Source organism: Malaya genurostris, chromosome 2, assembly GCF_030247185.1.
Source record: "Malaya genurostris strain Urasoe2022 chromosome 2, Malgen_1.1, whole genome shotgun sequence".
In the NCBI taxonomy this organism is placed as follows: Eukaryota; Metazoa; Arthropoda; class Insecta; order Diptera; family Culicidae; genus Malaya; species Malaya genurostris.
Genome location: NC_080571.1, coordinates 55,526,302 through 55,543,192, shown reverse-complemented (window position 1 = coordinate 55,543,192; position 16,891 = coordinate 55,526,302). Strand labels below are relative to the sequence as shown.

Sequence of the window (16,891 nt, the reverse complement as noted above, 5' to 3'; positions counted from 1 at the left end):
ACCTGGATCAATATTCTTGACAGGAACTCTGGTCCTGGTTCTGTACGATGAGCTGAACCTTGATTTTCAACCAGATCTGGACTCTAGGCCTAAATTCTGAATTACCTTAAGGTAGCGCTTCGCCGTGGTCAGGTCGAAGCAAGACATCTCACTGCTTCCTCTTGCTTTGTCGCCGAAATTTCACCCTAAATTGCAAATTTCTAAAATACTAACCCGATTCACGAAAAATCAAAAACGTACGATTGTAGGTAAATGATTTTACTATGCATTTGGCGAAAAATGTCAGTTAGAAAGCTTTTCTTTCGCGAGATTTCGTGCGAGTTTTGTTAAAATTTGGTTTTCTTTTTTCCTTTTCTCGCTATAAACAATTCGCATATGTAGGGATGTGCTACGTTTTCAACAAAGCGTCAAAGCTAGTAGCGATGAAAATCATTACTGATTTCTGGTTCTACTGAAACATGAATAGAAATTATTTTACAAAGTAGTAACACTTACTTACATTTTCTACTCATCTATATTCAACGTTTACGCAGAGAGAACGGACAACGAAAACAAAAGAAATGTTGTTAGCGTCTACCGCATGTAGCATTTTGCACACCCCAATGCATGCGTTGACATTGTGTGCGTGCGAAAGAATAAGGAAAAACTCATTTATTTTTATAACTCGCACGAAATCTTTCGATAAATATGTTTATCAGGCACAATTTATATACGAATCGATAGAAAAATTAAATATCTATAATCGTATGTTCTTGGAATTTCCGTTTTCTTCCCCGTTTTCTCACAATTTTGGGTAAAGTGCGTGAAACCCCGGGATAGGCAGCGAACTCCCGTGACCACGGCGAAGCGCTACTTTAACCTGGATTCTGAACATAAAGATCTAGAGGTTATTTCTGATTTCCTAGATTCTGATCCCAGATTTTGTACCTGAGTTCTAAACCTAGTTTCAGGAATTGAATTCTGAACCTGGATTCTAAACCTTGGCATGGTCCGACTGACATACTTATGGTTCATCAACTAAAACCATTAGTTGATTAAACTGAGAGTCAAACTGATAAAACTTTTGTACTTTTTAAATCTACCCATTAGGTAACGCGAGAATGTTTTATCGTCCGGGTACGAGAAAGGCAAGCCCACTTCATGATTTTTTCTTTTAAATGCTAATTGATTTTAACAATTTCAAAAAACTTCAATTTTGAATTCTTTGTGATAATTTTACCTTACGGAATATTTTATTATAAATCGCTAAATATACTTTCGATGGTATGGCGCCGAAATGATGTTGAATTGCGAAACCTCTCACTCCTTCCACAGGATTAATTTTGAAAGCGCCTTTTTCCATAGTAAAGTAAGACGTTCTCAACATAAAGTCATATTCGAGTGACAGCAAAACTTCTGTTTTAATAATGATAACATGTGTGTATATTCACGATCTAAAATTCGGTAGAAACGACTATAATTCATTAAAATATAACAAAAGATGTAGGAGCTTAGGTGGCTTCCTTGAGGAACAACAAATCATTCGTTAATAAGAATCAATATTTATTCTATTAAAAGGAGGGATTAGAGAGGTAATTCCTCTATTAATTCCAAAGTTTAATCATATTTAATTGATAGTTTTGGCCAATTTTGATTTTGTTGAACCCAGTGTGCACAGTAGGGACAATGTGATTCCCTTGAAAGCAGGGTTTTCCTCCATTTATCTCCTCCTCAATTCGTCAACCTGTGCCAGTTTTTTTGTTCTGTTTTGCTGCAGTACGACCGGTGCGATATTAAACAAAATCCACACAAACACAAAATCACGCACACAGTTTCAATAGTCTTTCAGTTGCAGCTGGTGCAGTAGCAGGAAAAAAGCATCATTTCTATCCGTTTATTATTGTTACTAGCTTCTACTAACGTCAGCATATGGAGATAGTCACATAAACAATGAAATTGAAAACGAGAATCGAGGCGACGGTTCACGTTTTACGACAATTGGTCATCGGGTCAACTGACTGACTGACGGTTGCGGCATGTACAGACAAAGCCGGCAGAACGGAATAGTTGCAATGTTAAGCTACGATCAGACTAGCCAGTTTATCTGTCACAGTTTATCTGCCACAGACAAGTAATTTTTCGGCAGTTTATATTTGGTCTGGCAATGTGATTACACTATTCACAGTTAAATGACTGCAACAGTCAAGTTTGACTGCCGACAGTCAATACTTTGACAGTTGTTATGTTTGACTGTGACAGACTTTTTGAGCATGTCTGTATTGTGATTACATTGATCAGACAAATCAAAGTGGTTACAGACTTATGGCGTTTTCGTTTTTAATTTGCACTACACCGGTGCAGTGCTACACTGAGGCATGAATAAACGAACAAAAATGACGAAAACATAAACAGTAACCATTGACTACAATACACGATTCCATTGCACAGAGCTACACCAAACTTTTGATGAGTGCTACACCAGTGGTATCGGTGCAGAAAAAGTGTAGCACTGGTGTAGTGCAATTGGTAAAAACGAACGGTTTCAGTGCAGCTTTCGCTACACCAGTGTAGTGCAATTTAAAAACGAAAACGACATTAAATATAGGGAGTGGGCTGTTTATTGCAGTTTTTCTGCACAAAGTGATCACATTGGAAGAAAGTTTGTGGGGCAGAGAACTTTTCACGGAATATTGCATTATGATAAAATATCGATCTGATCTCACAAACGGAAGTTCGTTGCGTTGCTACTTGGTTTGTTTCAAAGCAATTAAAGAAGGAATATATATATATATATATATATATATATATATATATATATATATATATATATATATATATATATATATATATATATATATATATATATATATATATATATATATATATATATATATATATATATATATATGTGCTCCGTGCACAAAGTCAATGCGTGACTATTCGATAAAAACAAATGGTAGTCATTTCATTTAAATTCATATTTCATTTCAAAATATTTCATCTTTGTTGCAGTACTTTGGTTGTTCTGTTTCTTATTTTCTATCTGTATCTTGGTGTTCACTGATTTAGTGTCATTTGATACAAATAGTATTCGGAAATAAATGAATACGACGGAGAGGGAGAAGCTCCCAGTCAAGTGCTTTGTTTGTATCCTTCCTGAACTTTGAAACTGATTTTGATTTGACTCTGCAGTATTTTTCTTCAAATGCAAGCATAAATCATAATTAACTTTTTTCATTAATTCATTGTTTAATTTTTCATAATAATTTCATCCAAGTACAAAGCAAAACGTTCCAGTACTATGCTTCTGGAGATCCATTGCATTTTATCGTGAAGGAGGAGCTAGGAAAATTCAGTAGTAATTTCTATTAAGAATTCTACGAAATATGCGATAAGCTTCATTATTTCTACCGGAAATGACGACATTGACAACGCGGTTCGGTGAGAAGTTAGTACACGTGGTTAAGCCATAGAATTGGGGTCCAATACTCGTTAGTCGATTTCGATCGATTTTAAGTACTTTTTTTGTAAAATAAACAATATTTGTGTATAAAACTAAAGAGCCACAGCATCACATACAAAGAGCCTTGGGCTATTCCCGGCTTCCTGTTAGTGTTCCTGAAATAGTGGTCATATACTAAAAAATGGAACTCACTCTCATTTCGTAGAGGTCGCTTGACCGATATTCACAAATTTAGGTTCAAATAAAAGGCCAAAACTCCTGAGCTTCTGAACTTTGCGCGGATGCAAGTGTTTAAAATTTCATTTTTGCCATTTCTAAAATTATAAGTATTTAAAATTTAAACCGTCGTTTAAAGTACGATGGCCGAATCATATAAAATCTTATAAAATTGACTAAAATCAATACAGTTTGTAAGTCATGTTAACAGATGCTCATTCGAACCGACCTCATTTACACCGATTGCAGAAGTACTTGCAATAGCAAAACTATTTCATTTTGTTGGTTGTTGGTTGTGCTAATTGATTTTTTTTTTCTTTCTAGAAGCAATAAAAATTATTTCGAAGAATACCACATATATGAGAATGTGACAGTATGAGTAATACGAGAAAGCCATCAATACACCACTAGGTGGATTAAAACAGGTTTTTTATTACTATCTGGTTTCTACACATTAGAAAATAATTGATCACGAAACCAACCCTCTTGGGGAAAACCACGTGTACTCACTTCTCACACTAGTGCTGGAACGTTTTGCTTTGTGTTTGGATGTAATAAACAAGTTTTTGGTTGTCATAGAATCTGTGGCAGACAACTTCTGCACAACAGTTTCAGAAACAGTCAAATTTGTCTGTACAGTCATCAACTGTTTGTCTGTCGACTATGATCACACAGTGATTACATTGTCACAGATAATCTGCACACTTTGACTGCATACAGATGGACAGTCAAGCCGATGTTGACTGCTTGCAGACAACTGCGAACCGATTACACTATGATACAGTCAAACTGCACAAGTTTGTGCAGATAAACTGGCTAATGTAATCGTACCTTTAGTCATCCAGGATTGTTCAGTCAGTGGATGGATGATTTCGTTGAATGAGGAATTAATTGAACATAAGCGATTTTTCCTGATTCTTCCTAATCATTTGCGGAGTTTTGGCCAGCGAAAATATTTTTTAATATAAAATATATTTTCACATATTTTTAGATTTTTTTCAGAAAAAAAACATATTTTAGGAATTTAAAATCTAATATAAATACTTAAACCAAAAATTCGTGTAATTTTCAAATCAGCAAATAACTAGCTTAGATGTAGGTTTTCGTTTTCTTTATAACGTGTACGAAATTGACAGCACGCTGTTTGTATTGTTCGTAAGGGCGAGTTGTGTTTGCTTCTTCCGTGCCAGCTCGTACCGGTGCGTACTGGTTTTGTATCGCCATTTTATATGGCGGTTTGAAAGCTTCGACACTCATCGCCCTGTAATTGTGGATCCGGAAGTCAGATCCGGATGAAATTTCACAGTAGCTTTTGAGACAATGTGAGCTTCAATTTAAATCAAGATTTGTGAAAATCGGTTCAAGCATCGCTGAGAAATCGAAGTTAGTTCTACTTTTTGAAATTTTATTCACTACCTTTGATGTTTCCCGGAACAGGAATTAGGAACTAGAAGAATTTATCAGTCAGTTTTATTGGATTTGTACCAGTTTTTGCCACCGTTTGTTAAAAAATTCTCATGAAATTGAAAATTATCCACTTATCGCCAGTTCCAGTTCCGAAACCAAAAGTCGAGTTCTGATAAAATGTTCAAGAAAATTTTAAATAATCTCAAGATCTTCCATTTTAATCTTAGTTTGTGAAAATCGGTCAAACAAAATGGAAAAAAAATTTGATGAACAATGTTTTAGAAATGGATGAAACATCAGGATCTGGTGTAATTTAAAAAAAAATTACGACGAAAAACAAATTTTCGGGATAACACCAAATCTCGACGTTTCACTTATACCATTATATCTCCGGATCCAGAAGTCCTGGCCATTTGAACTTCTAACTTGATCAATGGCCTGACAGTTCAGTTTCAAACGAGCCTAAGTTTGTTAAAATCGGTTTAGTCATCTTCGAGAAAATCGAGCGCGAAAAAAAAATTGTTCCCCGGTAAAATGAAAAAATCGTCACTCGAACCCGGCAAACATTTTTTTTAGCCCGAACCTAAATCGTACCCGTCGAGTATGGGTTCGGGTCGGGCACAAATACCCGAAACCTGACCTCCTCTATCATACAGGCCTGTGCCATAGAACTGAAAAAGAGTCTTATTCTGATGAGAAATTTCCTAAATTAGGAGCCGAAAAGGAGAAAAAATAAACCGGCTCCGAATCGGATGAAACTTTGCACAAGTCGTTCAGTATGAAAAACCATTTATTTTGTACAAATGGTATGGCAAACCATCGATTCGACCCAAGAATGGTTCCTAGAGAAAGCGAATTTTGCATGTACTATCTGCATTTTTTTTCGCTGGTACATTCTTCAAATCGATGTTACTCGGAAACTGTTACTTGTGACGAATTTCGCGCTCGAACTTGAACAAATGTTGGCAGCACTCTCATATTTTAATGAAAATTGCTGTACATGAAGACTTTATCACAAAAAAACACTGCTTACTCTATTCTTCCAAAAATGATCTAGACTGTCTTTTGAAAAGGGCCAAACTTTTGTACTAAGGAGTGTATCGATAAGTAGTTAGCAACATTCAAACAGTTATTACTCTGAAATGGCTTAATTTTTTGCAGCGTGTTTTGCGGTGATATGTTTGTTTACATGTCAATAACAGCTGCGCAATCGATTGGTTTCGGTACGGTTTATCGTTTCAATGATGAGTCGAATTGATCCGGAAACGCGAAACAAAATTCTGCACTCTTGGTGCTCAGAAAGTGGTGTCACGTACAACGAAATTGCAAAACGGGTGAAAGTGCACCACACCAGTGTCAAAAATATTATCGAGAAGTTCGGTAAGACCCTTTCCATGAAGGATTTGCCCCGATCCGGTAGGAAAACGGGTCCCAACCAGCAGCCCGGCCGGGACTTAAAAGTAGTTGAGTACATCAGGAAAACCTCATCGGCGTCGACACGAGATTTGGCCAAGCAGTTCAACACCAGCATCGGGATGATTCAACGGATCAAAATTCGGAACTTCAGGAAAACGTACAAGAAACAGAAGGTGCCGAAAAAGTCCCTGGTACAGCAAGTTCAGGCCAAAACAAGAGCGCGAAAACTGTATAACCGGATTCTACAGAATAAAGACGGCTGCATCCTGATCGAAGACGAAACCTACGTCAAGGAAGACTCTCGAGCGCTGCCCGGACCGCAATATTTTACGAAATCGGTGTACCAGGACCTGGACGACGCTGACACCACGGTGGCGATGGAAAAGTTTGGGGAGAAGGTGTTGGTCTGGCAAGCAATTTGTACCTGTGGTTTGCGGTCGTCGATTTTCTTCACGAAGGGCACAATTAAGGCCAAGGTGTACGAGGAAGAATGTTTGAAGAATAGAATGGTGCCACTGTACAGAAAGCATAAGGCTCCTCCTCTCTTCTGGTCGGATTTGGCTTCAGTCCACTACGCCAACTCCGTTCTACAGTGGTTGTCAAAAAATAATGTACAATTCGTGGAAAAGGACATCAACCCACCGAACTGCCCAAATCTTCGGCAAATTGAAAGGTATTGGGCAATTGTCAAGCGGCACTTTCGGAAGGAAGGTACAGTGTCCCGAAAAATTCAGGAGTTCAAAAAAAAACTTGACAGCTGCCACCAGGAAAGTCACAAAAGTAACTGTGCAGAATTTAATGAGGAATGTCAAGTCAAAAGTCCGAGCGTTTCACAGAAACTAGGATTTTCCTCAATATAATCAGTGAAATGCATAAAAATGTAATTTTTCTACAATATATCGAAAACTGATGTCAAAATATGTTTTTTTTTCGCTTTTTTATTCAATCATCAATGTTGCTAACTACTTTTCGATACACTCCTTATTTTTCATCAAATAGCTTTAGTCGAAAACTGCCAATTATTCAAAATAGTGTTGTATGAGTGATTTTTACAAAACTAATCGAGTTTTCGAATAAAAACATAAAAAAAACTAATCGATTCCTACACTGAAAAAAATCGATTTGAAAAATTCAAAGTCGACTTGCAAAAACAAAATATTTTTGATTTGGATGAAATTTTGTTACAAGATTACACTGAAAAAATCAATTTGAACAAGGAAAAGTTTTTTTTGCCCTATAAGTGCCCAACTTAAATTTTTGACTGTTGGTAGGGAACACAATATTGTAACAAAATTTCATCCAAATCAGAAATGTTTTTATTTTACAAATCGACTTCAAATGTTTTAAATCGTTTTTTTTTCAGTGTAGTAATCGATTAGATTTTTCTCTATGTTTTTATTTGAAAGCTTGTCTAATTTTGTAAAAACCACTACTACAAAACTTTTTTTTTAAGATTTGTCAGTTTTTGACTACAGCCAAAAAAAAGTTTGAAAAATAGTTTGGCCTTTTTCAAAAGACAATGTAGATCATTTTCGAAAAACAAAGTATGTAAAGTGTTTTTTTTTTGTGATAAAGTCTTCATGTACAACAAGTTTTATTAAAATCTGAGAGGGTGCTGCCAACTCTGAATACGATATACGAATGCGAAATTCGTCTTGTACGAAAATTATGCTCAAAAAGAATTTAATCAAACGCTCCGAAGAACCTGTTCCAATCCATCTAGTGTTTTTTAATGTCTTCCTCGTATTATTCATATTCTCTCATATGTTGTATTCTTTGAAATAATTTATCTTACTTTTTGAAAGAAAACAAAAAAGTTTCCACTAGAAAATGTAGTACCAAGGCTATGCATTTACCTGTCATTTTAAAATTTTCATTTTTTTTCTAAATTTGAACAGATAGGTCTAGTCACTTTCTACGAAAAGTGAGTGAGTTCCATTTTCAAGTATATGACCACTATTTACAGTGCTTCTGGAATCGGAAAACGGGAACCAGGATAGTCGGAATCGGTTTTTTCGTTTCGTCGTCTTAGCACTCTTTAGCCAGCAATTCTGGAACCGGAAGTTGAATTCGAATGAAATTCAGGAATTCCTTATGTGGTACAAGACCTCTTGTTAGAATCTAAATTTGTAAAAATTTGTCACGCCATCTCTGAGGAAAGCGAGTAAGCAATTTGGAATTGAAATTTAACACTCAGCACCATGTTACTCCGGAATCGAAAGTCGTATTCAAATGACAGTCGGTAATCTACGAAATCGGTCCAATCATATCTGAGAAAATAGAATCCACAACAATGTTACATACATACTTACGCACACTTACAGCTGATTTCGACGAACTGATTCGGCTCTCTGGGCCTTGGTTCAGAAGTCGGCAATTTTCCTACAAATTTTCACTTCGATTACATTCCCTTAACCTTTTCTGGTCTGTTTTCTCGAGAGATTGCTGTGTTGTTGGGCATCTCTTATGGATCAGCCGAACACATTTTAACTGATGTTTTGGGTTTGAAACGCGTCGCTTCTCGGCTGGTGCCAAAAAAGCTGAAGTTCATTCAAAAACAGCGTCGTGTTGATGTGACCAAAGAGATGATTTCCAACGAAGATAGTGACCCCACATCCATCGAATACATCATAACTGGTGATGAGGTGTGGATCTATGAATATGATGTCGAAACCGCACAACAATCGACCGAATGGCGCTTCGAAGGCGAGCCGTTGTTCTAAATGTTCATCCATTATAAAAATCGCCACACGAAAATTTTTCAACTTCTTTGTATAGACGCCAAACAAAAACTAATCGTACGATATGCGTCAAAATTTGACAGAATGTGTATAAAAGTGTTGAGAGAATAAAAGTTTACCGATTGGACAAGCGCGGGAGTTTTAAAATGAAAATTCCAGTTCTTTTTTGATCATACGGTATGACTAAATCTTTCGGTTCTGTAGATATAATCGTGTTAGTGTCGCAACCGACTATTTTCTATCATCACAATTTTATCAGATCCGGATCCGGAAGTACAAATGTAGTATTTTCACGCATTTGGTTTAAGGAATGTTACCAAATATGTGACGTAAGCGCGGAAGCATACATTTGTTATCTAACCGAATCAATCTCAATGAATTATTATCAAAACCGAGCCCCAATTCGTGTTGGAAATTATCTTAATAAACAAAAAATGTTCTAACGAGACTGTGTGAACGACAAAAGAAAGACATTATCACACCGCTAGGTAGATTGAGAATAGGTTTTTCTCTTTGACGTAACCGTTCTCGAGATATTTATACATGAAATTCAATGAGCTCAATTTCTGTTGAATTTTCATTACATTCGTTGTAACTCGAAGACTGCACAAAAACGATTTGCAAAAAGTATTAGAAAATGAAAAAAACACTGAAAAAAGTGAAAAACAATCACAAAAAAATTCTTGCTAAGCCTCCTAGTGGTGTGATGTTGCCTTTCTTTTGTCATTTAAATCTTATTTCACAAAAACGGGCTTGAGCATTTACGTCGCTTATTCAGCAATAAAAAAATTAAATTTGATCAAAGGTCACTTTCTTGGAAAAAAGTTTCGGTAAGAGAAAATAAGATGTGACACTTACGCCACTTATACGTTTCTATCTCGGAAATCGTGAGTGTCAGCCATTTTATCTTCGATCTAGTTCCACAACCCAACAGTAGCAAGCCTCAGCTAGTTGAAATCGGTTTAGTCATCTCCAGGAAAAACGAGTGGAGAGTCATTCAGGGGTTAGCCAAATTTGGTGCTAGGGCACATAACCGATTTTGATAGGTTTACGTTTCGTCTTTGACTCATCAGTGCATAGCAGTTCAAATTGAGCTGCTTTATCCTAAACTCGGCAAAACACGTTTTCGTTCGCCACGTCAGTATAGACATTGCATTTCGATGCAAAGAAAAAAGTGTTCTGTAAATAGCAGAAACTTTACGTCTGCTTAGCGGTTCAAATTGAAGCGCCGAGTTTTGCATAAAGCAGTTCAATTTGAACTGCTATGCACTGATGAGTCAAAGAGTGGAGAGTAATAATTGCGTTTTGTGTTGGTTACGTCACTTATATCATATTGTCCCCGAAACAGAAAGTGACAGCTAATTGATGTTCGAACTTGTTCCACATCCTAATAGAATTGCCGGAGAAACTCCATTGTGATAGGAGCTCCGCAGATCCCTAATATCGTTCAACTCAAAGATCCCTAATACCATTCGACTCAGCTCGACGAGATCGGAAAATGTATGTGTGTGCATTTTATAGATTTTTCTTCGAATAATTTTCTCAGAGAGTTCAAACGAACAAATATTAGCTCATTTAAAAGCTCCTATTCAGGATGTAAATCAAGTGGCCGGCACTTCCGTAGATATATTGGTATAAACGACGCAACCGACTAAACGTATATTTTCTCCGCAAAGTTTTCTCGGAGAATTTTGAGTTTTCGGTTGCATCACTTCGTTACGAATCATGCCACAACGGGTGACAGAGTAAAGAGATTATTGGAGACAGTCAAGTAAAATAATCAATGCTAGATAACCTTAACCGGTTCGTGCAAAGCAACACTTTCGCGCTACTCAATCAGGTTACCTTCTGGATCGTGTTCCCAGAGTAGCTAGGTAATACTTCCATTGCCTTTAACGCAGAACCCAAAAATAGATCGTTAATGTTCAATAGATTGAATAAGAATGTTTTTAATTTTCGGTAGACCTTTCTATATAGTCAAAACCTATGTGTTCAAAACCCTAATTCTATATGTTCAAAACCTTAATTTTTTACCATTATGCAAGAGTGTCTCTGTTTGGACATACTAGCGAAAAATTCCCAAAACTCGAAATATTCCGAACCACATTTCGGTCGACTTGACCGAATTCAGCTTCCCGGATAATGCAACGGTGGTTTAACGAAAGGGCGATTCATCTACGTTATGTCCGAAAATTCATCATCCGTAAGTTGCACCCTTGTCATTGAAATAACATCTCGTTTTAGTATTCCAGATATTCTCACACAAATGTAACACCATGGAGCATCAACGAAATTGGCAAAACGGCTGTCTTGATGTAAAATCTCGGGATCAGCACTTGCTACAGACAGGACTGTGGAGCGACTGTAAGTTCGTTGTAGGTCGACAACCACAACGCCGGGAGTTTGCCGCTCATAAACTTATGCTCGCGAAGACGTCCGTGGTGTTTTCTAAAATGCTGTACAATAATCCCGACGAACCAAAATCCCACATCGTGATTGAAGATATCTCTGCTGGAGCATTTCAGCGTTTGTTGAAGTAGTTTAAGTTAAAGTCACAATTAAAAAAATTTTTAATAAGTTTCTCTTTGATTCTAATAGGTATATTTATACGAATGAAATCGATTTGACGACAGTCGAGGATGCTTGCGATCTTCTAACGGCGTCCAATAGATACATGATGCTGGAGGTTATTCGTGCATGTTTGAAATTTCTGCAATCCAATTTACATCCCTCCAGCGTGTGTCAAATTTACGAGGCGGCAAAACTCAACAACGGACGTAAAATGATTGATCACTGCTTGGGTATTATATGTTCGATGACACCGGCTGTATTACAAAGCGAGGGATTCAAAAAAGCTCAGATTGGGGCAGCAGGGACTATGTCTAAGGGCTTGACGACCCCTCCCCCGGCAACTGCGAGTTGTAGGGCTTGCCTAGGATGCGGTGGGGTTTGGCAGTGGGCTCTGCTAATCTCCTACAAAAAGCTGCATGTATCCGCAAGCAAGTCCTACCAAAGCGATCGTGTGCCGCTCAAAGTGCACAAGCCCAACGGGAGTGCCGACTCGGCACGTTAGGACCAACGCCAGTGAGGTCCTAACTATGGCATACTGGCTACCATACCATCCATGGATACGATACGGTAGATCGGAATATATAGAGAAACCAGGGCTGACAGCTGCGGTATTCTACTCCTTCAGTAAAGCAGGGTGGAACCGGCTTGAAATGGCGAGTAGGCTAATGCCGCAGCTGCCTTCCGTCCCATAAAACCGTGGCAGGCCTTATGGCACGCCGTCTCACTTTCAGCCACCCGGTTGGGACGACTGGGTGGAAGTAGGTTCAGATGCCCTTTTCCTGATTTGCGCTGATCCGGCTCTGAGCGTAAAGCCAACCCTCGCATGGCCTCACTGCACCGCATAGGTAACCATGGGATCATGATAGCGACTACTTTCGGCTGGGTTTGACGGCAGCCATAAGGGGGACCCATATAAAATCATGAGTTCAACACCATCAACATCGGCGTCGAGTGAGGAGGTAAACCCTTTCGCAAGAGGGGGTTTGAGGAGGTCTCCATCCAGAACGGGTGCGAGAAAGGAGAGCGAAGCAGTAGCTGAGGAGACGAGCGACAGCAATGTCCACGTCAAACCAGCGAACCAGCCTGAGTCCCAGGAGCGAGCGAAGGAAATAATCAAGCCGAGTATGACAGCGGTCATAGAACAGCTCGACGCGATTATTGAATTCGCGCAGGAGAAATCCAACATCAGCAAGGAGCTGAAGGCGAACTTGCTGAAGCTACGTAAGGCCGTGAACGTAGCTAAAAGGGACCAAGAGGCGTTGATAGTGCGGCTAGAGGGTGGCGGAAAGTCGGAGAAGTGTTCCCAAACAGAGCCCTTCATCTTCGATACCGACAAAAAACAGGAGGCTGTCGACTATGCGCTCCGGCTCACGATTGAGCGGAATAAACAGCGCCGGAAACGCGCCAGGGATTCTCCAGGCAGTAAACGCCTGACTCCCAAGGCCAAAAGGAGCAAAGACCATGGCGGAATTGATGGGGCGAAGGAACGTGGCGAGGGGCTCAACCCAAACCTCGGCACTCGAACCCCGGATCCGAGCCATGTAAGCGAACCCGGCGAGAATCCATGGGTGAAGGTCGCGAAGAAGAAAAAGGTCCCAAAAGAGGCCGGGCCCATTCCCGTGAGGAAGGCTAGGGACAAAGGAGAGGCTTTGTTGGTTAAGGCTGACAAAGAAAAGTACGCCGATGTGCTCAAGGCCATGCGGAGCGAGGCAAAGCTAGCCGAGCTTGGCAAAGAGGTTCGCAGCATCCGTCGTACGAAGACGGGAGAGATGCTGCTCGAGCTTAAAAAGGGAGCTCAGGGCGGAACGGAGCTTGTTGCGCTTGCCCAACAAGTCCTGGGCGATACGGCCGAAGTTAGAGCCCTACGTAACGAGGTTGCACTCCAGTGCAAACGGCTGGACGAAATCGCCACCGCAGAAGAACTTGCCATGGCCATCAAGGAGCAAGGAGGTGTGGATGTCTCACGGGAATCCATCCGCATGAGGAAAGGACCACAGGGCACCCAGATAGCTACATTTAAGCTATCGGCCACGGATGCCAATAAGGTCCTCAAAGTGGGCAGGCTAAAGGTCGGATGGTCGGTATGCCCAGTGACCGCTTACCAACCGCCGGTGGTCGACATGTGCTTCAGGTGTTTCGAACCTGGCCACAAGTCGTGGAATTGCAAAGGCCCAGACCGGAGCAACCTCTGCAAGCGTTGCGGCGGCGAGGGGCACAAGGCGTATGCATGCGAAAGAACGCCACGTTGCATGCTATGCGCGAGCAAGAAGAAGGCCACAAACCACGTCATGGGCGGACCTACTTGCTCAACAAGTGGAGGGAGTAAAACAGCATGCAAGTAGTACAGCTGAACCTTAATCACTGTGCAGCTGGCCAGCAATTGCTGCACCAGTCAGTGACGGAATGGGGCATTGATGTCGCGATTCTTTCGGATCCCTATCACACACCGGTAGATAACGGGAACTGGGTGTCTGACGAAGCCAAGACGGTGGCGATCTTGACGACTGGTCGATACCCAGTGCAAGAGGTGGTGAAAACACAAGCGGAGGGAGTAGCCATAGCTAAGGTAAACGGAGTTTACTATTGTAGCTGCTACGCACCACCGGTCAATAGACCAGTTCACTCGGATGGTCGACATGTTGACCGCAGACCTGGTGAGTCGGAAGCCGGTGGTGATAGCCGGAGACTTCAATGCCTGGGCAACGGCTTGGGGCAGCCGCTTCACCAATAGGAGAGGACAGACGTTACTGGAGGCCCTCGCCAAGTTGGACGTCATGTTAGCGAATGATGGACTGAAAAGTACCTTCCAGCGGAACGGAGTCGAGTCGTTTATCGACCTGACTTTCTGTAGTCCCGGCCTAGCTGGAGATCTTAATTGGAGAGTTGATGATGGCTACACCCATAGCGACCATCTAGCCATTCGCTACACGATCGGCCAATTGGCGAGAAACACAAGGAGGAGTAATACTCCCAAAACTCTTGCGTGGAAGGTGGCTAACTTCGACCGCGAAACGTTTTGCGCTGCCCTTGATCTAGAGGAGCACAACGCGAACCTGAGAGGGGACGAGTTGGTCGCTATCTTGTCACGGGCGTGTGACGCGACCATGCCTAGAAAGGCTCAACCGAGGACCAATAGACCACCGGTCTACTGGTGGAACAAGCAAATTGCACGCCTTCGCGCATCCTGCCTCAGGGCTAGAAGAAGGATGCAAAGAGCTCGATCAGCGGAGATGAGGATGGAGAGGAACACGGCGTTCAAAGCGGCGAAGTTAGCACTAAACAAGGCCATCTGCGCAAGTAAAAGAGCCTGTTTCGACAAGCTATGCGAGGGAGCTAACTCCAACCCATGGGGCGATGCCTACAGGATGGTGATGGCCAAAACGAGAGGGGCGCTAGCACCCCCTGAACGTAGTCCGGCGAGGTTGAAGGAAATCATAACGGTTCTCTTTCCCCACCACGACACGTCCCCCTGGCAGCCAGCTCCGCTACCAGCGAATGAAGTCGTAAAGGTGACGAACGAGGAGTTGCTCACTGCGGCGAGATCACTCGATACAAAGAAAGCCCCGGGGCCAGACGGAATCCCGAACGTGGCTCTAAAGGCGGCTATAATGACAAAACCGGACATGTTCAGGGAGGTCATACAGAGATGTCTGGACGAGCGTATGTTCCCAGACATTTGGAAAAGACAAAGGTTGGTACTATTACCGAAACCTGGGAAACCCCCAGGGGATCCTTCGGCGTATAGACCAATCTGTCTGATAGACACTGTGGGTAAGCTCCTTGAGAAAATCATCCTCAACAGGCTAGCCCCCTTCATAGAGGAGGCAGGAGGACTGTCCGGTCAACAGTACGGGTTCCGCAGAGGCAGGTCGACGGTGGACGCCATAACATCGGTGGTAACCACGGCGGAGGTAGCTATACAGCGCAAACGACGAGGGATCCGCTACTGTGCGGTAGTAACGCTAGACGTCAAGAACGCGTTCAACAGTGCTTGCTGGGCAGACATTGCTGATTCCCTACTTCGACTAGGAGTACCGGAAGGGCTGTACAAGATTCTGGAAAGCTACTTCCAGAACCGAGTATTGCTCTACGAGACCGACGAAGGCACACGTAGCACTCCAATCACGGTTGGAGTACCACAGGGATCTATCTTGGGCCCGATCCTGTGGAATATAATGTACGATGGAGTACTGAGGTTGAGGCTCCCTCCGGGTGTCAAGATAGTCGGGTTCGCGGACGACGTCACGCTGACAGTCTACGGCGAATCCATTGAAGAGGTCGAACTGAGTGCATCACACTCAATCTGCTTGGTGGAGGACTGGCTGCGTAGCAGGAAACTGCAACTCGCGCACCACAAAACAGAAGTGATGGTGGTAAACAACCGCAAATCGGAACAGGAGGCGCTGGTACATGCCGGAGATTGCGTGATCCCCTCCAAGAGATCACTGAAGCAATTGGGTGTGATGCTTGACGACAAACTCAGTTTCAGCAAGCACGTTGAATACGCCTGCAAGCGCGCATCAACAGCGATCGCGGCGCTCTCTCGTTTGATGGCCAACAGCTCGCCTGTGCGCTCCAGTAAACGAAGGTTACTGGCAGGAGTGGCAGTTTCGATCCTCAGATACGGCAGCCCGGTATGGGCGTCGGCACTGAATGTGGAACGCAACGCACAGATGCTGGAGAGTACGCATAGACTGATGTGTCTTCGCGTAATCAGTGCATACCGCACTGTATCGAGGGATGCGGCCTGCGTGGTTGCAAGCATGATGCCTATCAGTCTGATAGTGAAGGAAGACGCGGAGCGCTACAGCATGCGAGGAGATAGGAACGCCCGTAGGGCCTCCAAAGCCGCTTCTCTACGCAGATGGCAACAAGAGTGGGACAGCTCAACCAAGGGCAGGTGGACACATCGGCTCATACCTAGGGTCTCGAGCTGGTTAGATAGACCTCACGGAGAAGTGAACTTCGGCCTGACGCAGTTCCTCACAGGGCACGGGTGCTTCAGATGGTACCTCCACAGGTTCGGCCACGCGACATCCCCTGTATGTCCTGGCTGCCCAGACGAGATCGAGACGGCTGAACACGTCTTGTTCGCATG

At 41.9% G+C, this 16,891-nt stretch overlaps 2 protein-coding genes across 8 annotated transcripts in view; both read left to right on the top strand.

Moving 5' to 3' along the window:
• LOC131427271 (uncharacterized) overlaps nt 1–14,563 on the top strand; it is a 71,518-nt gene extending 56,955 nt beyond the window's left edge. Inside the window, exon 2 of the mRNA XM_058590307.1 lies at nt 11,821–14,563. Within this exon, the coding sequence (XP_058446290.1) occupies nt 12,714–14,135 (1,422 nt within the window). The 5' untranslated portion in view covers nt 11,821–12,713 and the 3' untranslated portion in view covers nt 14,136–14,563. The remainder of the gene's footprint in view (nt 1–11,820) is intronic.
• LOC131427270 (spectrin beta chain, non-erythrocytic 5) overlaps nt 1–16,891 on the top strand; it is a 335,003-nt gene that overhangs the window by 87,295 nt on the left and 230,817 nt on the right. The gene's annotated exons all lie outside the window — the stretch shown is intronic.